Here is a 24,971-nt window from a genome sequence, read left to right as displayed (position 1 = left end):
CTAATTATTAGAGAAATGCAAATCAAAACTACAATGAGGTATCACCTCACACCAGTTAGAATGGGCATCATCAGAAAATCTACAAACAACAAATGCTGGAGAGGGTGTGCAGAAAAGGGAGCCCTCTTGCACTGTTGGTGGGAATGTAAATTGATACAACCACTATGGAGAACAGTATGGAGGTTCCTTAAAAAACTAAAAATAGAATTACCATATGATCCAGCAATCTCATTGCTGGGCATATACCCAGAGAAAACCATAATTCAAAAAGACACATGCACCCCAATGTTCACTGCAGCGCTACTTACAATAGCCAGGTCATGGAAGTGACCTAAATGCCCAACGACAGACGAATGGATAAAGAAGTTGTGGTACATATATACAATGGAATATTACTCAGCCATAAAAAAGAACGAAATTGAGTCATTTGTTGAGACGTGGGTGGATCTAGAGACTGTCATACAGAGTGAAGTCAGAAAGAGAAGAACAAATATCGTATATTAACACATGTATGTGGAACCTAGAAAAATGGTACAGATGAACCAGTTTGCAGGGCAGAAGTTGAGACAGAGATGTAGAGGACAAATGTATGGACACCAAGGGGGGAAAGCCGTGTGGGGCTGGGGATGGTGGTGCGCTGAATTGGGCGATTGGGATTGACATGTATACATGATGTGTATAAAATAGATGACTAGTAAGAACCTGCTGTATAAAAAAATAAATAAAATAAAATTCAAAAAACCCACCAAAAAAACCAAAAAAAAAAAAGCTGTAAATGTTAATGTCATCATTTGATCATGTCAGAGAATAAATGATGAAATACATGAATTGCCAAAAATGTATGATAAACACTATTTTGGCTTACGCCCTTTAACTCTTTTAAACAAATGAAACTTTCAGAGAAGTCACCGTAATTAAAGAGGATGAAAATAATACTGATGATAAATTTTGTCAATATAAACATATATACATTTTCTTCTGGGAGGTGGATCTACAGAAATTACCAGATTGTAAAAGGAACTCGGAATCTCGGAAAGTCAAAAGTGATGTCAGGGCAAAAAGAAGGGGCCCGGAGGTCATGAGAACCCCCTGAGAGGGTGGTGTCCTGGAAAGCAGTGGAGACAGTGGACAACTGTGTCCAGGGCTGTGAATGCCCGGAAGGCGACAGCTGAGTTTGGCCAATGAATCTAGCAACCGGAAAGTGACGCTGCTAGAAGCAGCTGGGGCGGGGCTGTGGGACAAGCTCCAGAGAGTGAGAGGAGAGTGGGCTCAGACTCCTCTCGTTCACAGGAGATCCAATGGAAAGGGGAGAGGAGGGATGGAAAGGGCAGATGTTTTAAGATGGGAGAAAGTACCAAACTTACATGAGACAAAAATAACCCAAGGGAGAGGGGGAGATTGTCGATGCAGGAAATTAAATTCTCTGTTGCAGCAGAATCAGGTCCTGAGTCTGCCTGCTGTGATATCAGAGGATCACTGACTACCAGAAGCTGCCTAGAAAATATTTCGTTTTCTTTTCACACAGAAAAGTGTGAAGAACACAGTTCTGTTTTAACAAACATATTTCTATCACTCAGCTAAAGAGATTAAATGTAGCTAGCCTCGTTTATATATATATATATATATATATATATATATATATATATATATATATTTTAATTTTTAATTCTCGCTGCATTGGGTCTTTGTTGCTGCACATGGGCTTTCTCTAGTTGTGGCGAGTGGGGGCTACTCTTCATTGCGGTGCACGGGCTTCTCATTGCGGTGGCTTCTCTTGTTGCGGAGCACGGGCTCTAGGCACATGGGCTTCAGTAGTTGCGGCACACGGGCTCAGTAGTTGCAGTGTGCGGGCTTAGTTGCTCCGCGGCATGTGGGATCGTCCCCGACCAGGGCTCGAACCCGAGTCCCCTGCACTGGCAGGTGGATTCTTAACCACTGTGCCACCAAGGAATTCCCTAGCCTCTTTTTTCTTTTTTTTTTAAGAGTTCAAACGGATCTACCTAAGAGATTACCTAGTCTAGGACTTCTCAAACTCAACCTGAAAAGCAGTCAGTCACCTGGAAAGCTTACTGGAACCCACCCCAGGTTGTGCACGCAGTGGGACTGGGCTGGGGCCCAGGTTCTGCTGTTTAAAACAATGTGCCAGGGGATTCTGATGCAGGGGGGCCTCATGTCCCACTTTAAGAAACTCTGATCTAATCCAATCCCATTTCACTTGGGGATATTGGGGTCACAATCACAGAGGTAGCACAGCCAAGACTTGGATTCCTGACTACCAGTGCACTATCCTTTCCTGCATTTCTGTATTTATTCTCCTCACTACCACAAATTTTAGTAGTTATTAGATCCATCAGTAGATGATATTATTTAATGTTATTTAGTAAAGAAATATAGATCTAAAAAGAGAAATATATATCTAACTAGATCATAATTTTAAAATATTTTTGATTACTTCAATGTGACTAAATTTCCTCTGTAATGCAATGTATTTTTTTCCCCTGCTTTTGAAAAGATTATGTTATGCCCCCAAGAAGGACACACAACATAAAAAAAGTCCTGGTCTAGTGTGTATTCCACAGAAGAAGTAGAATCTGAGTTGGACCTTGAAACCTGAGTAGGAGCTTGATGAAAAAGTGGTGGTATTTGTCCTACAATAAGCATCAAACAGGATCCTACATGAAAATCCCTCTGAGAATAGAGAAAGCACAGCAAAAGCAATACTACTGAAAATAAGACATTTCTAGAACCATAACATTTTAACTAAAATATGTTTTAAACAAAGGTGCTTCACCCACAATGTTCGCCGTAGCACTACAACAGCTAAGACATGGAATCAACCTAAATGATTGATCAACATTCATCAACAGATGAATGGATAAAGAAGATGTGGTGTGTATGTGTGTGTGTGTGTACACACACACACACACACACACACACAGACTGAAATATTACTCAGCCGTAAAAAAGAATGAAAATAATGCCATTTGCAGCAACATGGATGGACTTAGAGATTATCACACTAAGTGAAGTAAGCCAGACAGAGACAAATATCATATGATATCACTTATACATAGAATCTAAAAAAAATGATACAATGAACTTATTTACAAAACAGAAATAGACCCACAGACATAGAAAACAAACTTATGGCTGGTTACCAAAGGGGAAAGAGGGGGGGGCGGGGGAGGGATAAATTAGGAGTGTGGAATTAACATATACACACTACTATATATAAATAGATAAACAACAAGGTCCTGCTGTATGGCACAGGGAACTATACCCAATATTTTGAAATAACCTATAAGGGAAAAGAATCTCAAAAAGATTATATTTATATATAAACTGAATCGCTTTCTGTACACCTGAAACTAACACGATATTGTAAATCAACTATACTTTAAAAAAAATAAAAATAAACCAACGTGTTTCTTACAAAGTAAATCACAAAGATGACTTGTAGGTTGTCTCGTTTAATTTTCCATTTTGACAGCACACAGTCCAATCTTGTGTTTACTGACAACTAAACGTTATGAATGTTAAACACTTTACATGTACAAGGCTGAACTAAATCCCAAGGTATGTTGTTAGGTGTCGGAAAAATAATTCCAGACAATTTAGAACACTCGTTTATGTACCTCAATCTATCTAAATGTATACAAACAAATGAGTTTTGCATCTAAGAGACTGTTCCTAGAGTCTCACATTTACGAAACAGGCTTTGGCTTACAAAACAGTGAAATTTGACATTTTAGTGAAATGAAATTATGAAATTTATGAAATAGTATTAGTTTTCCTTAAAGGAGTAACACTGGGGGGTGGAAATAGAAATAGGAAAATATATTGTTCAAATATTATGTGACTGAAATGTAAAAATAAGTATGAGAGCACAAATTTTAAAACCAGCACATTTATAATAAATGAAAAAACAACAATGTAAAACAAATACCACGGTTTTCATTTCTGTCCTAAATTTGTAACAGTGGTAATGAACAATTCAAGAAGAGACCTTTATTACTGTTTAGTTTCGCTGCAGGCAGAAGAAAGAAGTCAGAAATGGTGTTAGGTGGGTGCAAAGGAGATGCTGTGCCCTTTGCAGATCAAAGGAAAACATCAAACATCAGTCTCCTCTGCAACATTCCTGGCAGGTTTCTCGGAAAAACAAACAGCCCAGCAAATAAAAAATGCTAGCTGAAGGAGTGCCCATCAATAACAGTAAATCTTCAAAGACAAACTAATAATTCAAAGATTCCACTGAGATCTTAGATTATTATCAAGATGTTGCATCTGAACACTGAAATTCTGAACCCTGCCTAAAAGAGAAAAAACTGGGGGAGGGGAGGGAGTGAAGGGGGAGAGTCCAAAATGTTTTCTCTTGTAAGCATTCGGCTTGTTCAAGTTCCTGCCTCCTTCGGCCCACCAATTACATATGCAGCTAGGAAAGTCCACACATCCCAACCACGGCTCTTGCAGAAATGAAAGACTCTCACGAAGCACTATAATCAAGGTTCAGTCTGCCCAACAGAGTTGTAAGATAAAATTCAGGTGCCCAGTTAAATCTGGATTTCAGATACACAATCTGAAATTTGTTATATACTTAAAATTTTTCACTGTAAGTATATGTATGATGCATGTCCCATACTTATACCAATAAATGATTTACTGCTTATCTGAAATCCAAATTTCACCATGCATTTTGTATTTTTATTTGCTGAATCTGGCAATACTACTCAAAGGTAAAAGGGTCCCCAACAGATTCCAAAACGCCTATAGTAAGTATCTTTCTTATTGGGGCTTGTTTAGATGCTGGGAAAGACTGGGTCTCTGGGGAGTTCTAATAAATGTCGTTGACCTTGATATCCTGTTTGTTACAGGCATGCATAGAGCCTTTTCAGCAACACTGCATAACTAACCATTCACCGTGAGAGGAGACATATTCACTCTAATTTAATGTATATTGCTGTAATATCTAAAGAATTGACCAGGTGAACTCATTTTCCCAACAGAAAAAAAAAGAAAAAAGCTCAGTTGATAAGCATCTTTTTGCACACTGCTTCTGAATGCCACAATTTCTACTTTGCCCTGATCATGGGAAGCTTCCCAAAATGAAATCTCTCTCTTCACCTCTTACAGAGATTCACCCTGCCTGTATCCTATCAGCACATTTAGTGATTTTTAAAAAATTATCCTATCACTTTATACCTATACCAGAGTAGAGTGCCCTGTGCTATACAGTAGGTTCTCATTAGTTATCTCTTTTATACATAGTAGTGTATATATGTCAATCCCAATCTCCCAATCCATTCCACCCCCCAGGAGAATATTTTATACTGATGCATTAATGCTCATTTAAGAACCTCAGAAAGGGTGAGCTGTGACAGAGCGAGAGAGGCACGGACATATATACACTACCAAACGTAAGGTAGATAGCTAGTGGGAAGCAGTCGCGTAGCACAGGGATATCAGCTCGGTGCTTTGTGATGGCCTGGAGGGGTGGGATGGGGAGGGTGGGAGGGAGGGAGACGCAAGAGGGAGGAGATATGGAAACGTGTATATGTATGGCTGATTCACTTTGTTGTAAAGCAGAAACTAACACACCATTGTAAAGTAATTATACCCCAATAAAGATATTAAAAAAATAATAATAAAATAAAATAAAATGAAAAATAAAGTGTATTTTGGATCTGTAAAAAAAAAAGAACCTCAGAACACTTTCCAACAATCTTATGACGCACACAGGATAAGTAAATCGAGGAGCTTCCATTTGTTAAGTTAGCCAGTGTTGTGGACATGGTCTGGACACCATGTCCCCTCTGACGCCAAGTATTAAACTCCATTCATGGTGCTGAAGAAAAGTAAGATTTTAACATTTCTTGCTCAAAAGAAAAGAGAAATCATGCAATTACTTAGAAAGGGAATATTTTCAATAAAAGCTGAGGGTAAAATACTGACCCGCACAGTTCAAAGAGTTTAGGGTATACCCTTTAGTTTAGGTTGAAAGAAAAGCGCTGGAAATCTAGGGATAAGGCAGAGAGAAATTCAAAGTTCATCACCTTAACTGAACCTCTCAACTCCCCAAAAGACAAGAGATGGAGAACAGAAGCACCTGGGAGAGACACATAACTGGTTCACAGGCATAAATTTGGGATAAACCTGTATACTACTACTGTAAACCGACAGTGTCACAAATATTAATTACAGGTAATTAATATATAACCAGGAGATTGCCATATTTACCTTAGGTTATTTAAGAGATCAGATTGAAACTAAAGAGTGACATGAAGTCCTCTGAACATGGGGGCCTTCCAAGGTAATCTGGTCCACTCCCTAAACTTCTTCTGTCGGTGTCACACCAACTATTCAAGAAAAAATTTTACCTTATTTTTAGAGAACTACACTAAAGAGGAGTTCATTCATAGCCAGGATTTGAGCTTGACTCCAGTGTTTCGTGCTCTACTCATAACCCACTTGGTCACCAATACCTGTCATAGCCATCTCAAAGAGTCAGCGTAACGAACAAATGTGATAACACGGAAACACTGAAAGCTAACTGTGAAGACAGTTCTTCTCTGGGTTAAAGCCCATCTTATATTCTTCATGAAGGTCGTTGTTAAAACAGAGGTTAGACCTTTGCAACTGTTATTCTATTCTAAACTGAGAAGTCTCATGAGATCAACGTGAGCTGAACTGGTTGGGGGAAAATACACAGGGAAGAATGTATGCCCTGAGCCGGGCCTTGAAAACCACCCTGTCTGTCCCCAGGTTCTGACCTCAAGCGGCAGGACCTAACCCTGACTGGCAGGGTGTCACCCCAGCAACCTGGGACGCTGGGGAGACTCAAGAAAGCAGCTCACCAAACACCTCACTCAACACACCCTAATATCCTGCATACACAGCAGAGGCCAGCAGACTAGCCTTCATAAGACATGTGCGCCAGAGCGCATAACTACCCTGTTATACTGTGTCTAACAGGCTCAGCCACTTGACAGTAACACGTGCTTCTGAAGAGGTGGGATCCGAATTTTGCTATCAATATGACAACTTCTGACCCATTTTCCTCCTTTAAAATGGGTATACCACCTTTTTGCCATTTACCTATTTCACAAGTATAAGATGGGAACATTTATGATCTGACAACTTTAAATTGCTTTGGCTTCATGAAAATAGCATCTAAGCATTAAAAAAAATGTGTACTGTGGTAAAATACGTATCGCTATTATGACTTTCCAAGTAAAATTTGAAATGTAAAAGAAGACTCCAAGGAAGTTACTAAGAGATCTGAACTGGCTTAATAACGAGTACATGTGGTATATTCTGTTTTGTCTGATTTAGAGATTCTAAGATATTGGTATAATCTTTACTAGTTGAAGCCAAGTTCGAACTAATACCAATATAAGCATTAACAACTATAAAGGATAAGGTAATTCCTTTAGTCTAGACTAGTGGTTCTCCACCACAACAGAGCCAATGCTCCCTTGTATATTGCCCCCAAAACAACGCGAAATGAAATTACTGACCCATACAGGATTTCAAAGTCAACAAAATGTCATTTCATTGAAACAAAAGTGATTTATAATAACATAACATGTATTTCAACATGTAAATGCTCAGGCATGACTGTACTAGGAAACACAACAAAGCAAGGAAATGCTTATTCCAAGGGTAAGAACCTGAACACTAAGTCTGTGCCCATCAGCACTTCAGGGCAAATCCCAGCTCTGCCAGGACTGACACAAGTCTTCATTTTCCTACTCAGAGTAACCAAGACTGAAAATATCACCATATGCAGAGACCATGAAGGACACGTAACCATGGACGATTTGGGAGGTGCTGGGCAGGCTCCACAGGGAACGTTCCCTCACTGGAGGTTTTGTGAGGTCATGGTCCAGGGAGGTAAGGGATCAACAGGCCAAGCTACGAGATTTCTATTTCAACACCTCTCTAAACACATAAATTGCTCCCTTCATACTCTATGACCTCTTGACAGATTCTGAGCTGGCCTCATGCCATGTCTGTCACTACCGCTGGCCTCTAGGAACATGCCAATTCTTCTTCTATCCTGACTTCCCAAAACTACAGAATGCTTGACTAGGAAACTTATTTTGCTATTATCTGATTTTGACCTTCATTTTAGAGGTTAGTAAATTTAGTCTGATTTAAGGTCATAAAGATTGTTAAAAGCAAAGCTGGAGGCCTCTTGATTACCAGGCCAGGAGTGTGTTCACTGTACCACATTTGAAGAATGATAAGCTTAATAATAACAGATTCTTCCGAGAAACTGAAACTTAGGGAAAACAAACAACAACAAAAATTTGAAAGATAGACTGCCTGAAATTCCCCTCCATCCTTTTCAGAGCTTCACATAGTTTCTCTGAAATCAAGCAGGTAAAAATATTAGTAGATATGCACTATAATGTGTAATTCTTTTCATGATAAGAGCTTTATTTTATTTTATTTTTTAAATAAATTTATTTATTTTATTTATTTATTTTTGGCTGCGTTGGGTCTTCGTTGCTGCGTGCGGGCTTTCTCTAGTTGTGGCAAGCGGGGGCTACTCTTTGTTGTGGTGTGTGGGCTTCTCATTGCAGTGGCTTCTCTTGTTGTGGACCACGGGCTCTAGGAGCGTGGGCTTCAGTAGTTGTGGCACGCAAGCTCAGTAGTTGTGGCACACAGGCTTAGTTGCTCTACAGCATGTGGGCTCTTCCCAGACCAGGGCTTGAACCCGTGTCTCCTGCATTAGCAGGCAGATTCCTAACCACTGCACCACCAGGGAAGCCCAAGAGCTTTTTTTAAAATAGTGGCCTAGCATGCCACTGTTTGGATGTTCTGTATTTTGCTTAATCAACTGCTTTTATTGGATATCTAGGCTATTCCTCTTCTAGTATTCACTCAGTGGGTAGTAAATAGTTAATGAATCAATGAGAAATGTTTGGATCCATACAATTAAAAAAAAAACTGTCACAAAACAAAAACACAAAAAAGGACAAAGAAAGCAACCCCACTTGCAAGGTTAAGACTGAGAATTTTAAAAACAAGGAAAAAAACTCTACAAATAGAATTGTCTTTTTAGAATACACCAAATTCTACATTATAACTACCCTAACAGTCAAACATGTCTTCTTCTCCATCCCCCCTTATTCAGCTATTTAACATCCTCCTAGATAACCATGCCAATTCGCAATGGAAAATTACCTGCATTTAAAATACACAGTCCCTTCGTGGCTTCCATCATGCTTTCCCCTCTCAGGATTGTCCCATTCTACTCCTAACCAGAGTCCTGGAAGAACAAGAAAAACAAAATGAGCATTAAATTAGGACACAGGTGATGCTCCATTTTTCTGCAAGGAAATACAGTTTGCAATGGAAACCACAGCACACAGACACCACTGGGGGAGAAAGAAATGTCTTTAGGAAAAGACAAGTCAACCTCAGACTCAGAACTTAATCAGCAAATGCAATAGCAAGTTTGGTTCAAAAAGCCAACAAAAAACACAACTGCAGAAAACAACAGTAGCTCAAATTTACAGACAGAAAGTAGAATGGTGGTTGCCAGGAGCTAAGGGGAGGGGAGAATGGGGAGTTCTTGTTTAATGGGTACAGAGTTTCAGTTTTGCAAAATGAAGAGTCCTGGAGATGGATGGTGGTGATAACTATGACAATGTTACCGTACTTAATATCACTGAACTATACACTTAAAAGTGGTAAAATGGTAAGTTTAGTTATGTATAACTTACCACAATTAAAAAAAAAAAATATATATATATATATACACACACACACATATATAAGATATCTCTTTCAAAGCACCAGAGAGCTAACAAGGCACTGAAGAACTACAAAATTCTTTTTTGTAATTGAATTTGTAATTGAATTACAAAATTCAATTACAAAATTGTAATTACAAAATTACAAAATCTGAGAGAAAAGGGAAACCCAGAGTTAAACGAAGTCTTAAAGCAAATTTTTCCCTCAAGGCATCTGCTGATTCTGGTAGAAAAGGCTGAAAAGCTAAAATGCTGAACAGAGCTTTGGCCAGAGCTTTTGAGGGACTAAGAGGTCAATAATGAAAATTACAGCCTCCCAAGGAAGATGGAGGTTGCAAGAAACTCTCTAGGTTTCGTACTGGAGCTTGAAATGCCTTGATTTTAAGAGTTAGGAAGGAACCAACTCTAAACAGACGAGCCCTTGAAGGGACTGAAGGTCAACTTCAAATAATCTCATTCCCAGATTTGTTTAAGTGATCTGGGATTGCCAGGGACCCTCGCCATCTGCCAGAGTTAACTTCAGTCCTCTCTGGAGGAAGCTAACACCATTGCAAAGCTCAAATTATAACTCTTCATAATCAATACCTGGCACTCAAACAGAAACAACCAAGCATAGAAAAAGATAAGCATCTATGACTGAAAACCAAGAAAAACAGCCAACAGCAGCAGATCCACTGGGCATCTGCATAACAGAGTTTTACGTATGTTTAATATTTTCAGGAAAACAAAAGATAAAATTGAGAACTTCAGCAGAAATATTTTTAAACTTTTTTCAAACCCTAAATGGAAATTCTGGAACTGAAAAATTCAATAATTCAAATTATAATTCAATGGATAGTTTTTTTACAATAGATTATACATAATTTTTTTAAAAAACAGGTGAGAAAAAAATATATACAGAACATAGCACAGTAATAAGTGATGAAAAACAGACTAGCATGTAAGAGACGTAGAGAATACAACGAAAAGGTCTACCATGTATATAGAACTGGAGCCCCCAAAAAGAGAGTAGGGAGAGATTGTGGAAAGAGCAATCTCTGAAGAAATAATGACTGAGACTATTACAAAACTAAAGAAAGGCATCAAGCCACACATTTAAGAAGGTCTAAGAAAAATAAACAGTACAAATGCAAGACAAACAAAAAACAACCACAAAAAAAAGAGAAAACAAAACAAAGCAAAACCAAACTCCACCAGTTGCCATATAACAAAGACAGAGAAAAATCTTAAAACAGCTCGGGGTGAGGGAGAGGAAACAGATTATCTCCAAAGGAAAACAACCAGAAATAGTTGACTGACTTCTCCATAGAAACAGTAAAAGCCAGAACGATAAATGAATAATATCTTCAAAATACTGGGGGGGAAAAAAAAGTTAAAAACAAACAAACAAAAACACCCTGGCAATCTGGAACACTGTAATTGGTGAAAATATCCTTCAAAAAAGTAAGCAAGGGGCCCTGAATACCCAAAACAATCTTGAAAAACAGTAACAAAGTCAGAGGGCTTATACTTTCCAATTTCAAAACTTGCTACAAAGCTACTGTAATCAAAAAAGTGTGTTACTGTCATAAGGCTCAGATCAAAGGAGTAGAGTTGAGAATCCAGAAATAAACCCATACATGGTCAACTGGTTTTTGACAGAAGTGTCAAGTCAACTCAACAGGAAAGAACAGTCTTTTCAACAAATGGTGCTGAGACAACTAGATACCCACATGCAAAAGAATGAATTTGGACACCCAACTCTCAAAATAGATTAAAAAAACCTCTTAGAAGAAAACTTTATTTCTAAGGATTTATTTCTAATCCTAAAACTTAAGGATAAATCTATAAAACCATGGATTTGGCACTGGATTCTTAGATATGGCACCAAAAGATCAAGCAACAAAAGAAAAAAACATAAATTGGACTTCATAAAATTTAAACTTTTTTTTTTTTTTTGTGGTACGTGGGCCTCTCACAACAGTGGCCTCTCCCGTTGCGGAGCACAGGCTCCGGACGTGCAGGCTCAGCGGCCATGCCTCAGGGGCCCAGCCGCTCTGTGGCATGTGGGATCCTCCCGGACCGGGGCACGAAACTATGTCCCCTGCATCGGCAGGCAGACTCTCAACCACTGCGCCACCAGGGAAGCCCAAAATTTAAACACTTTTGTACATCAAAGGCCATTAACAGAAATGGGTGAAAAATGTACCACTCTGGTGGGAGATGTTGATAATGGGAGAGGTTATGCATGTGTGGGGGCAGGAGGTATATGGGAAATCTCTGTACCTTCCACTCAACTTCCTTGTGAACCTAAAGCTATTCTAAAAAACAAAGTCTACTTTTAAAAGGTTAAAATGGTGTGTAATTGATAAAAATATCAAATCACTATGTTGCACACCTGAAACTAATATAATGTTTTAAGTCAACTATACTTCAATAAAAAGATTAAAATGGTAAATTTTATGTTACATATATTTTATAACAATTTTACAGTTTTAATGGAAAAAATGGGTAAAATGGCAAATTTTGTTTTATATATATGTAACCATAACTAAAAAAAAAATTTTTTTAAGGCAACATAATGGCAACTTCAACAAAGAAATATCGACAAGGGTGATCTTCAAGGAAAAAGAAAATTATCCCAGAAGGAAGCCTGAGGATACAGAGGGGAATGAAGGGCAACAAAATGGTAAATATATGGTAAGTCTAAATTAATACTGAAATACGAAATAACAGTAATATTATCTCTTTGGGTTTAAAATACACACAGATTGGGCTTCCCTGGTGGCGCAGTGGTTAAGAATCTGCCTGCCAATGCAGGGTACACAGGTACGAGCCCTGGTCTGGGAAGATCCCACATGTCACACAGCAACTACGCCCATGTGCCACAACTACTGAGCCTGCGCTCTAGAGACTGCGAGCCACAACTACTGAGCCCGTGTATCGGAACTACTGAAGCCCATGCGCCTACAGCCTGTGTTCCACAACAAGAGAAGCCACTGCAATGAGAAGCCCACGCACCACAACGAAGAGTAGCCCCTGCTTGCCGCAACTAGAGAAAGCCCATGCACAGTAACAAAGACCCAACACAGCCAAAAATAAAATAAATTAAAAAAAATTTTTTAGTAAGATAAAATACACAGATTAAAATATCCAACGTGTGGATAAGGAAGAAGGTAGGTGGAATTAATGTTCAAGAGTTCTAACGTCTTTGCATGAGTCCAGGAAGAGGTAAAATTACTAATTTTTATTAGGCTTTTATAATTCAAAGACGTATGTTTTATTTTAATCTCTAGGGTAACCACTAAATAATAAAAATGTATAAATACCAAATTAATAGAAGGAAATTTTAAACTAATCAATCCAGTGAAAGAAAAAAAAAGCAATAAAGAGCATAGGCAAGAGAAATTAGAAAGTAAATAATTAGATGGTAGACATAAACCCAAATTACCAACAATTAAATAAAACCATAATGGACTAAATATTCTAGTTAAAAGCGAGCTTGCAAAAACTGTTCTCGGGATTTTGATAGGGATAGCCACTGAATCTGTAGATTGCTATGGGTAGTATTGACATTTTAATAATATTAACTCTTCAAATCCATGAACATGGGATGTCTTTCTATTTATTTATGTCTTCTTTAATTTCTTTCAACAGTGCATTATAGTTTTCATTGTACAAATCTTTTACCTCCTTGGTTAATTTTTAAGTATATCATTATTTTTGATGTGGTATAAACATACAATGCAGTATTATTCAGCCTTAAAAAGGAAGGAAATTTTAACACATGCTACAGCATGGATGAACCCTGAGGACATTATACTAAGTGAAGTCATCCAGTCACAAAAGGACAAATGCTGTATGATTCCACCTATATGAGGTACTTAGAGTAGTCAAATTCATGGAGACAGAAAGTAGAATGTAGTTGCCAGGGACTGGGGGAGGGGAGAATGGGAAACTAACGTGTAATGAGTATGAAGGTTCAGTTCGAGAAGATAAAAAAGGTTTTGGAGATGGATGACGATGGTGGTTGCACAATATGAATGTACCTAATGCCACTGAACAGTACACTTAAAAAATGTGAAAAATGTAACTTTTATGTTATGTGTATTTTACCACAACAAAAAATAAATAAAAATTTAAAAACTGAAATCAGAGTAGGTTCTCTCAACACAGTGGAATTCAGCTGGAAGCCAATAACACAGAACTCATTAGAAAAGCCTCATATATTTAGAAATTAAGGAATATCATTCCAAATTACCTTGCATCAAAAAAGAAAGCACAATGTCAATTAGAAAATACTTTGAACCAAATCATAATGAAAACGCTACATGTCAAAATGTGGGGAATGCAGCTAAAGTTGCATTTTGAGAGAAACTTACAGACTTAAATGTATACGTTAGGTTCAAGACGGAAAACAATCATCTGTCTCAAAATGTTAAGGGGAGAAAAACAAGTTAATTAAACCTACAGAAAGTAAAAGGAAGTAAATAATAAGGAGTGAAAATTAATAGGACAGGAAAATAAGTAAGACAGTTCTCTGCCCCAAAACATCTTAAAGTTTTCTAATAGGGACAGATGTGTAAACTAACAGTCATTATATAAAGAATCAGTCTTGGAGTAAAAGTAAATTCAGGTGTTATGGGAGCACCGATAAGAAGACAAGTTAATATTGCTGGGAGTAGTTATGGGAAAGACATACAGAGGTAGTAACACTTGAGGTCAGCCTTGAAGAGAAAATATGCCAGGTGAAGGCATAGTGTGAGATTTCATAATCTGTTTAGAGGACCTCAAAAAATCCTGAGTAGCGAGAGCTAAAAGTGTTACCCAGAGGTTGCACAGGAGCACGTAGTTCAGGAGAAAAAACTAAAGGTGTTAAAAGAGATTGCGCCCAACTGTGTCAAAGAGGTTGCAACGTGGTAAAAGCTTTAACTTTATCCTGCTTCTCCAGAGAACCCTATGTAATAAGCATAGAGAAAAGAAGACATACAGATGGCCAATAGGCACATAAAAAGATGCTCATCATCTAATTATTAGAGAAATGCAAATCAAAACTACAATGAGGTACCACCTCACACCAGTCACAATGGACACCATTAAAAAGTCTACAAATAATAAATGCTGGAAAGGGTGTGGAAAAAAGGGAACCCTCTTACACTGTTGGTGGGAATGTAAACTGGTTCAGCCACTATGGAGAACAGTATGGAGGTTCCTCAAAAAACTAAAAATAGAGTTACCTTATGACCCAGCAATTCCACTCCTGGGCATATACCTGGATAAAACTATAATTCCAAAAGATACATGCACCCCAATGTGCACAGCAGCACTATTTACAAGAGCTAAGACATGGAAGCAACCTAGATGTCCATCAACAGATGAATGGAAAAAGAAGATATGGTACATATATACAATGGACTATTACTCAGCCATTAAAAAGAATGAAATAATGCCATTTGCAACAACATGGATAGACCTAGAAATTATCACACTAAGTGAAGTCAGACGGAGAAAGACAAATACCATATTATATCACTTATATGTGGAATCTAAAACATTGATATGACACAAATGAACATATCTACGAAACAGAAACAGACTCACAAACATAGAGAACAGACTTGTGGTTGCCAAGGGAGTGGGGGTAGGGAAAGACTGGGAGTTTGGGATTAGCAGATGCAAACTATTATATATAGAATGGATAAACAACAAAGTCCTACTATATAATACGGGGAACTATATTCAATATACTGTGATGAACCATAATGGAAAAGAATATGAAAAAGAATATATATATGTATAACTGAATCACTTTGCTGTATAGCAGAAATTAACACAACATTGTAAATCAACTATACTTCAATAAAATTTTTTTTAAAAAGCATGGAGAAACATGACCTCAATTTTAAAGGTAAAAACTGAAGCTTGGGGAAAATATGTGACTTGTTAAAGGGAAAACTCTGTTTCTTCCACTCATCTCACAACACTTCTGACACCAGATGTGTGGGTTTTTCCACACCAAGAGATTCTCCAGTTCTTGGTGGGCGGGGTAGGGTGCTGCAATTCAACTCAATTCTGACACGGACTGCCTGGAGTTAGTGCAGACCCCTAGGTTAAGGGCTTAGTCCCACAAGATTGCCCCCGCTTGAGACGCCAGTCTCAGGTCCCAGGTTGTCACTTGTACTTCTCACCAACAGCCTATAAATCAGGGGTCTCCACATTCCTTCCTAAAAATTCCTAATTTGCTAGAACGGCTCAGAGAACTCAGGGAAACACTTACGCTTACCAGTTTATTATAACGGATATAATAAAGGAGGCAGATGAAGAGGTACATAGGGCAAGGTCCGGAAAAGTCCTGCGCGCAGGAGTCTCTCCCTGTGGAGTTTGGGGCACCACCCTCTCAGCATGTAGAAGGGCTCACCAACCTGGAAGCTCTCCAAATACATAGTTTAGGGATTTTCATGGAGACTTCATCATGTAGGCATGATTGATTACTAACTCTATCTCCAATCCTCTTCCCTCCCCAGAAGATAGGAATGAGACTGAAAGTTGCAGCCTCCTAATCATGCTGTGGTCTTTCTGGTGACTAGTCCCCAGTCTGATGCTATCTAGGGGATTTCATCAGTCTGGAGATTCCAAGGGCCTTAGATGCTCTTGTGTCAGGAACTGAGATCAAAGACCAAATATGAGAATGAAAGAGGCTCCTGGCATCCCCACACTCAGGAAATTAAATGGGTTTTAGGAGCTCTGTGTCAGGAACCTGATGCAGAGACCAGTACCTATTTCTTATTGTCACAACTGCCAAAATAACACAGCCAAAAAGAACCAGATCCTGTACTAGCACACACACAATTCTTTTGTGTCCTAATCCACTTTTTCTTTTTCAAATTTATTTATTTTTGGCTGCGTTGGGTCTTCGTTGCTGTGCACAGGCTTTCTCTAGTTGCAGTGAGCAGGGGCTTGTCTTTGTTGCGGTGCACAGGCTTCTCATTGTGGTGGCTTCTCTTGTTGCAGAGCCCGGGCTCTGGGTGCACAGCCTCAGTAGTTGTAGCTCACGGGCTCTAGAGCACAGGCTCAGTAGTTGTGGCACAAGGGCTTAGTTGCTCCGTGACATGTGGGATCTTCCCAGACCAGGGCTCGAACCCGTGTCCCCCACATTGGCAGGCGGATTCTTAACCACTGCGCCACCAGGGAAGCCCTAATCCACTTTTTATCAAACAAATGCCTTTAGATAAGAAGTAAATACAGTAATGTTATTCATCATAAAAGCCATCAGAATGAGTTAAGTTGATGGATATCACCAAGAAGAATGCACAACACAAGGCCATTCTTCCACAATACAAAGAACAAGTCACAACTCAAGCTAACACAGGTGGAAAAAGCAAGGCCAGCATTCAGTTGTGATGAGCTGTAACTCTGATGAAGAATAACTATTGTTTGGCAAGGTATTACCCAGGAGCCAGTGCATTAAAGACAGAGTAGCAAGCAGAGAAATCAGTGTAGTACATTTGAGAGAGCAGAGAGGAGTGGTAGCTGGGCAGGACTTCCTCATCAGTTAGCTCCCAAGAGTGTAAGATCCGGCTCTGCCTTCTACATGCCAGGGGTGATAAGACCTTGATTAGCCACAGTCTAGTAAATTCAAATGCACGAAAGATTGAAGCAGACACGAGAATATAAGCTTATTAATTTACAATGATAAATAAAACTGTCACACACAAGCCTAAATCTCTTGACTAACATGAGGACTCCATTCTCTTCCAGGACATCAAGACACATGAAAAACCACTTGTAATCAGACCCAACCTCACTGAAATCACAAGATTTAAAAATAATGACTCCAACAGCCCAGCAGTCACACTCCTTGGTATTTACCTAAATGGGTTGAAACTTATGTCTACACAAAAGCCTGCACACAGATGTTTACAGAAGGTTTATTCATAATGGCCAAAACTTGGACACATGGACAAATATTCCATCTAGACAATGGAATATTATTTACTGCTAAAAAGAAATGAGCTCTCAAGACATGAAAAGACATGGAGGAAAATTCAATGCAGATTACTAAGTGAAAAAAGGCAATGTGAAAAGGCTACATATAGTAGGATTCCAACTCTATCAATTTCTGGAAAAGGCAAAACTATGGAGACAGTAAAAAGATCCATGATTACCACAGCTTAGGGGTGGAGAGAGGAATGAATAAGCAGAGCACAGGAGATTTCTAAGCCAGTGAACTATTCCATGTGATATTATAATAGTGGACAAACGTCACTGAACACTTGTCAAAACCCAAAGAATGTTCGACAGCAAGAGTGAACTCTAATATAAGTGAGGGACTCTGGGTGATGGAGATGTGTCAGTTTAGGCTCATCCACTGTAACAGATGTACTGCTCTGGAGCTGGGTGTTGATAGCGGGGAGGCTGTGCTGTTGTGGGCACTCTCTGTACTTTCTGCTCACTTTTTCTGTGAATCTAAATTGCTCTAAAAAGTGGACTACTTAAAAATAATAATAACTCCATATATATGACCAATATATTCTACTCCTGTAAACATACTAGCACGAGAAGCCACACCATAACTCAGGAGATTGCTTGGTGAGCATGAAATACAAACTAGACAAATTCGATAAATGGAATATTTAATGGTGTTTGGTAAAAGTATCTAGACCTGTCTATCTCATAAGGTCAGTAACCTTAACAGTGAGATAGGAATCATCTCAAGTCCAGTGGCTATAACTCCTGGATCCACCTCCACTCTAGGGCTGTGCCAGGGATACGGTCCCTTTGCCTTCCCTCTTCGAAGTCTAAGATGGGTACTGTCAACATCTGCCTTGGCGATTCTTTTGTCCTGACTTCCTCCTGATATAACTGACACTTGCTTTTTTGCTTTAAAGATATATGACTACACTCAAGTCATCCAAGTGAGAAATTCAGAGAACCTTCCATCTCCATTGAGTGATGTTGCTAATCTGATTCACTGTTGATCTTCACAAAATTACTCTCAGGGAGAGTACCAGCTTAGTGCCTCCAAATACTGTCCACAGCTCATAGCTGAAACAAAGTCAAAGTTTCAATCCTCCAACAGCTGGAATCACTTTACTACACGATTAGTCTAAAAAACCTTGGGGTCTTTGAAATTATGAAGTAGGTTATTTTTAACACTACCCTAGGCAGTCTTAGGAATATTCCAGTGCCTCCTGGAGGTGCTCTTGCTGTTAATCTGTAGCTTGAGAATGTCCTTAAAAGATTTACAATAACATACAATTTTAAAAAACTTAAGGGGAGAGGGCTCCAATCAAGATGGTGGAGTAGCAGGATGTGGAACTCACCTCCTCCCACAAATACATCAAAAATACAACTACAGGGCTTCCCTGGTGGTGCAGTGGTTGAGAGTCCGCCTGCCAATGCAGGGGACGCGGGTTCATGCCCCAGTCCGGGAGGATCCCACATGCCGCGGAGCGGCTGGGCCCGTGAACCATGGCCGCTAAGCCTGCGCGTCCGGAGCCTGTGCTCCGCAATGGGAGAGGCCACAACAGTGAGAGGCCTGCGTACCACAAAAATAAAAATTAAAAAAAAAAAAACACAACTACAAACAGAACAATTCTCACAAAACACCTATTCTCACAAAACAATTCTCACAAAACACCTACAATTCTCACAAAACAATTTTCACAGAACAAGTAGAAGACCTCAAACACCTGAAAGGACAAGAAAGATCTCCATGTAACCAGATAAGATGATAGGGAAAAAATAAAAAAGAGGAAGTGGGATGGGACCTGCACCTCTAGGAGGGAGCTGAAAAAAAGAAAGGTTCCCTCACCCTGGGAAGCCCCATCACTGGAGGGGAGATCAGCCGGGACAGAAAAGGAGCTTCAGAGGCTCAGAGGAGAGTGCAACAAGCAGTTTGCGGCAGGCAGACAACAGAGAGACCTACACAGATCATCTATGCCACAACCCTACGTCCCCCAGTCTGAGACACGCATCTGCTGGTACCGGTGGTGGCTGGGTGCTGAAACTTGGGGTGTAGAGGACAAACTCGGGGAGAGGACTGGTGTTGGCTGCGTGGAGAGAGCCTGAGGGACTGGAGTGTGGCACAGCCGCAAACGGGGGTGGTTGCGGAAGAAGCCTGGGCCCGCCATAGAAGCACAGCGCCACTGATCAGTGTCGCATGAAGGGACAGCCTCTGGCTCCATGCACAGGCCCCCTGCGGGCTTCGGGAGAGCACAGGCCATCCACTGCCTCGGCCGGCTCCTGCCTGGGCAAGCTCACTGGTCCCAGTGGCCACCCAGGCGGGCTCCCATGCCAACCACCACCTTGGCAGGCCCCAGAAGCAGATGCCAGCAGGTTGCCCATGCACAGAGGTGGACCTGAACGACAGCGGAGCACCAGGGGTTGCACGACTCAGGAAGCAGAGCTGAAATCTCTCCCTGCAGCTGCATGAGCTGCGGGTTTACGCCTCTGTCTTTGTAAATTCAGCGCCTTTGAGACATCTGAACGGACAATGGGTGCTCCCACAGCTGGGATGGGTATGGCCTTAGCAGCTGTGGGCTTTGTGGGCACATGAAAAAGGGGACTGGGCCAGGACAGGGTCTGAGCTGCCTCTATAGCTCCCACTGCAGGTCCAGGTGCACAACTGCTGCAGTCCTGGGACCTGATTTCAGTGGGTCTGCGCTGCTTTGTGAAAACAATGCCTGAGAGGCACCAGGGCCAAATGCCAGCATACCCAAGGCTGAGGCAGGGCCAAGGGCAATGGCAACAAAGGTGTACTTTGTGAGCCTGCACAACAGGTGAAAGGTGACATGACAGAGAAAACTCATCGGTGAAAAGCTCTGGGGAATTCCCTGGTGGTGCAGTGGTTAAGAGTCCACCTGCCAGGGGCTTCCCTGGTGGCACACAGTTTAAGGATCTGCCTGCAAATGCAGGGGACACGGGTTTGAGCCCTGGTCCGGGAAGATCCCACATGCTGTGGAGCAACTAGGCCTGTGTGCCACAACTACTGAGCCTGCACTCTAGAGCCCATGCTCCACAACAACAGAAGCCACTGCAATGAGAAGCCCGCACACCGCAACGAAAAGTAGCCCCCACTCGCCACGACTAGAGAAAGCTCGCACGCAGCAATGAAGACCCAGCGCAGCCAAAAATAAATAAATAAAATTAAATAATTAATTTTTTTTAAAAGAAGAAAAGAAAACCTCCAGCAGAGGAACACTCAGTGGCTCCTCTCCCAGTGGGAGCACTCCAATCCCACCTACCTCGCACTGTAGCTCAGAAACACAGCTCAGAAATGGATCTGAGGGCTTCTACTCCAAAAACTAGGGAGTAGACCCTGCCCCTGAAAGGGCAGTGACAGCCACAGAGGAAAGAGAAGGCCCCACTCAATATCCAGGGCAGGCTCTGATCACCACAACACCAGTCATACTACCTATCAATGGGATAATGCCAGCATACACTGAGAAAAGAGGTGGCAGACACCCATACTAAAAACAACCCTCAAACCATAAATATCAAGCCCATGCAGGCTACACAGAGATGCTCTCACATAAAAATAGCCTCCGTGACTAACAGTCTCCTCTAATAGTCTCCTATTTTTATTATCCACTCACATCAATGGACAGATCCTCTAGATAAAAAAATCAACAAGACAACAGAGATTCTAAATGATACAATGAAATAGTTAGACTCAATTGATATTTTGAGGGCATTACATCCAAAAACAAAACCAAAAAAAACAGAATACACATTCTTTTCAAGCACGGAACATTCTCTAGAATTGACCACATAATAGGGCACAAAACAAGCCTCAACAAATACAAGAGTACAGAAATTATCTCAAGCATCTTCTCTGACCACAATGGCATGAAACTAGAAATCAACCACAGGGAAAGAAATGAAAAAAAAAAAGATTACGTGGAAACTAAACAACATGCTACTAAAAAACCAATGCGTCAACAAGGAAATTTTAAAAATTTAGGACTTCCCTGGTGGTCCAGTGGCTAAGGCTCCATGCTCCGAGTACAGGGGGCCTGGGTTCAACCCCTGGTTGGGGAACTAGAGCTCTTATGCCACAACTAAAGAGTTCGCATGCCGGAACTAAAGATCCTGCACGCAGCAACAAAGACCCCATGTGCTGCAACTAAGACCCAGCACAGCCAAATAAATAAATATATATTTTTAAAAACATACTAAAAAAATTTAAAATACCTTGAGACAAATGACAATGAAAACAAAATCATATAAAATCTATGGGATGCAGCCAAAGCAGTTCTTAGAGGGAAGTTCATAGCAATAGAGGCCTTCCTGAAAAAACAAGAAAAATCTAAAATAACCTAAAATACCACCCAAAAACAATTAGAAAAAGAAAAATAAACAAAACCTAAAGTCAGGAGAAGGAAGGAAATAATAGAGATAAGAGAGGAAATAAATAAAATAGAGATTAAAAAGCAATAGAAACAAGTCAATAAAACCAAGAGCTTTTTCTTTGAAAAGGTAAACAAAATTGATAAGCCTCTGGCTAGGCTCACCAAAAAGAAAAGAACCCAAATTAAACAAAGAAATAAAAAAGGAGAAATCTCAACCAATACCACAGAAATACAAAAAAACCATAAGGAATACTATGAACAATTATATGCCAACAAATTTAACAACCTGTAAGAAATGGACAACTTTCTAGAAACATATAGCCCACCAAAACTGAATCAAGAAAAAAATAGATAATTTGGACAGATCGATCACTAGAAGTGAAATATAATCTATAGTTTAAAAACAACTCCCGGGCTTCCCTGGTGGCGCAGTGGTTGAGAGTCCGCCTGCCGATGTGGGGAACACGGGTTCATGCCCCGATCCGGGAGGGTCCCACATGCCGCGGAGTGGCTGCGCCCGTGGGCTGTGGCCAATGGGCCTGCGCGTCCGGAGCCTGTGCTCCGTGGTGGGAGAGGCCACAGCGGTGACAGGCCCGCGTACCACAAAAAAAACAAAAAACAAACAAAAAATCAAACAAAAAATAACTCCCAACAATCAAAAGTCCAGGACCAGATGGCTTCAAAGGAGAATTCTACCAAACATGCAAAGAAAAATTTATACCGATCCTTCTCAAACTCTTCCAAAAGACTGAAGAGGAGGGAACACTCCCAAAGACGTTCTATGAAGCCACCATCACCCTGATACCAAAATCAGACAAAGATACCACCACAAAAGAAAATTACAGGTCAATATCTTTGATGAACATAGATGCAAAAATTCTCAACAAAATATTAGCAAACTGAATCCAACAACACATAAAAAAGATCATACACCATGACCAAGGGGGTTCATCCCAAGTTCACAAGGATGGTTCAACATACACAAATCAATCAATGTAATACACCACATTAACAAAAGTCAAAAACCACATGGTCACCTCAATAGGTGCAGAAAAAGCATTTGACAATATTCAACATCGATTTATGATCAAAACTCTTACCAAAGTGGATACAGGGGGACATATCTCTACATAATAAAAGCCATTTATGAAAACCCACCACAGCCATTATAATACTCAATGGTGAAAAGCTGAAAGCCTTCCTGCTAAAATCTGGAACAAGACAAGGATGCCCACTCTCACCACTTCTATTCAACATGGTATTGGAAGTCCTAGCCACAGCAATCAGACAAAAAAAAGAAATAAAAGGTATCCAAATTGGAAGTGAAGAGGTAAAATTGTCACTATATGGAAAAATGACATATTATATATAAAAACCCTAAGGACTCTACACAAAAAATACTAGATCTAATAAATGAATTCAGCAAAGCAGCAGGATACAAGATTAACACACAGAAATCAGTTGCATTTCTTAACACTAACAATGAAATATCAGAAAGGGAATGTAAACAAGAAATCCCTTTTAAAATGGCATCAAAAAAAAAAAAAAAAAAACCTTAGGAATAAACCTCACCAAGGAGGTGAAAGACTTACGTGCTGAGAACTATCAATACAAAACATTAATAAAGGAAGCTAAAGATGACTCAAAGAAATGGAAAGATATCCCATGCTCTTGTATTGGAAAAATAAATACTGTTAAAATGGCCATACTACCCAAAGCAACCCACAGATTTAATGCAATACCTATCAAAATACCCATAACATTTTTCACAGAACTAAAACAAATAATCCTTAAATTTATATGGAACCATAAAAGACCCAGAATTACCAAAGTAATCCTGAGGGAAAAGGAACAAAGCAGGAGGCATAACCCTCCCAGACTTCAGACAATACTACAAAGCTACGGTAATCCAAACGGCATGGTATTTGTACAGAAACAGACATACGGATCAATGGAACAGAATAGAGTCCAGAAATAAACCAACACACCTATGGATGATTAATCTTCGAAAAGGAGGCAAGAATATACAATGGGGAAAAGACAGCCTTTCCCATCAAGTGGTGCTGGAAAAGTTGGACAGCCACATGTAAATCAGTGCAGCTAGAAAACATTCCTACTACCAAACACAAAAGTAAACACAAAATGGCTTAAAGACTTAAATATTAAGACAAGACACCATAAAACTCCTAGAAGAAAACACAGGCAAAACATTCTCTGACATAAATCATACCAATGTTTTCTTAGGTCAGTCTCCCAAAGTGATAGAAATAAAAGTAAAAATAAAAAAATGGGACCTAATCAAACTTATAAGCTTTTGCACAGCAAAGGAAACCATAAACAAAATGAAAAAACAACCCACAGAATGGGAGAAAATATTGCAACTGATGCAACTAACAAGGGCTTAATTTCCAAAATATACAAACAGCTCCTACAATTCAATAACAAAAAAACAAACAACCCAACAGAAAAATGTACAGAAAACCTAAATAGACATTTATCTAAAGAAGAAATATAGATGGCCTACAGGCACATGAAAGGATGCTCATCATCGCTACTTATTAGAGAAATTCAAATCAAAACAGCAATGAGGTACTACCTCACACCAGTCAAAAATGGCCATAATTTAAAAGTCTACAAATAATAAATGCTGGAGAAGCTGTGGAGAAAAGGGAAACCTCTTACACTGTTGGTGGGAACGTAAACTGGTACAGCCACTATGGAAAACAGTATGGAGGTTCCTCAAAAAACTAAACATAGAGTTACCATATGACCCAGCAATCCCACTCCTGGGCATATACCCAGACAAAATTATAATTCAAAAAGATACATGCACCCCCTAGGTTCATAGCAGCACTATTCCAAGACATGAAAACAACCT

The 24,971-nt window shown here is 39.8% G+C and overlaps 1 protein-coding gene across 4 annotated transcripts in view; it reads right to left on the bottom strand.

Annotated features, from left to right (window-relative positions):
* The window catches only part of TBCE (tubulin folding cofactor E), a 109,794-nt gene that overhangs the window by 26,838 nt on the left and 57,985 nt on the right, over positions 1–24,971 (bottom strand). For all 4 annotated transcript variants that reach the window (XR_004484097.2, XR_004484098.2, XM_004271548.4 and 1 more), the window contains one exon: positions 9,190–9,274. Coding sequence is in view for 2 of the 4 variants with exons in the window: in XM_004271548.4 (XP_004271596.3) it covers positions 9,190–9,274 (85 nt within the window). In the remaining 2 variants the exon portion in view is untranslated. The remainder of the gene's footprint in view (positions 1–9,189; positions 9,275–24,971) is intronic.

Source organism: Orcinus orca, chromosome 14 (assembly GCF_937001465.1).
Source record: "Orcinus orca chromosome 14, mOrcOrc1.1, whole genome shotgun sequence".
Taxonomy (NCBI): domain Eukaryota; kingdom Metazoa; phylum Chordata; class Mammalia; order Artiodactyla; family Delphinidae; genus Orcinus; species Orcinus orca.
Note: the sequence above shows the minus strand (reverse complement) of the source record. Positions and strands in the feature narration are given on the sequence as shown.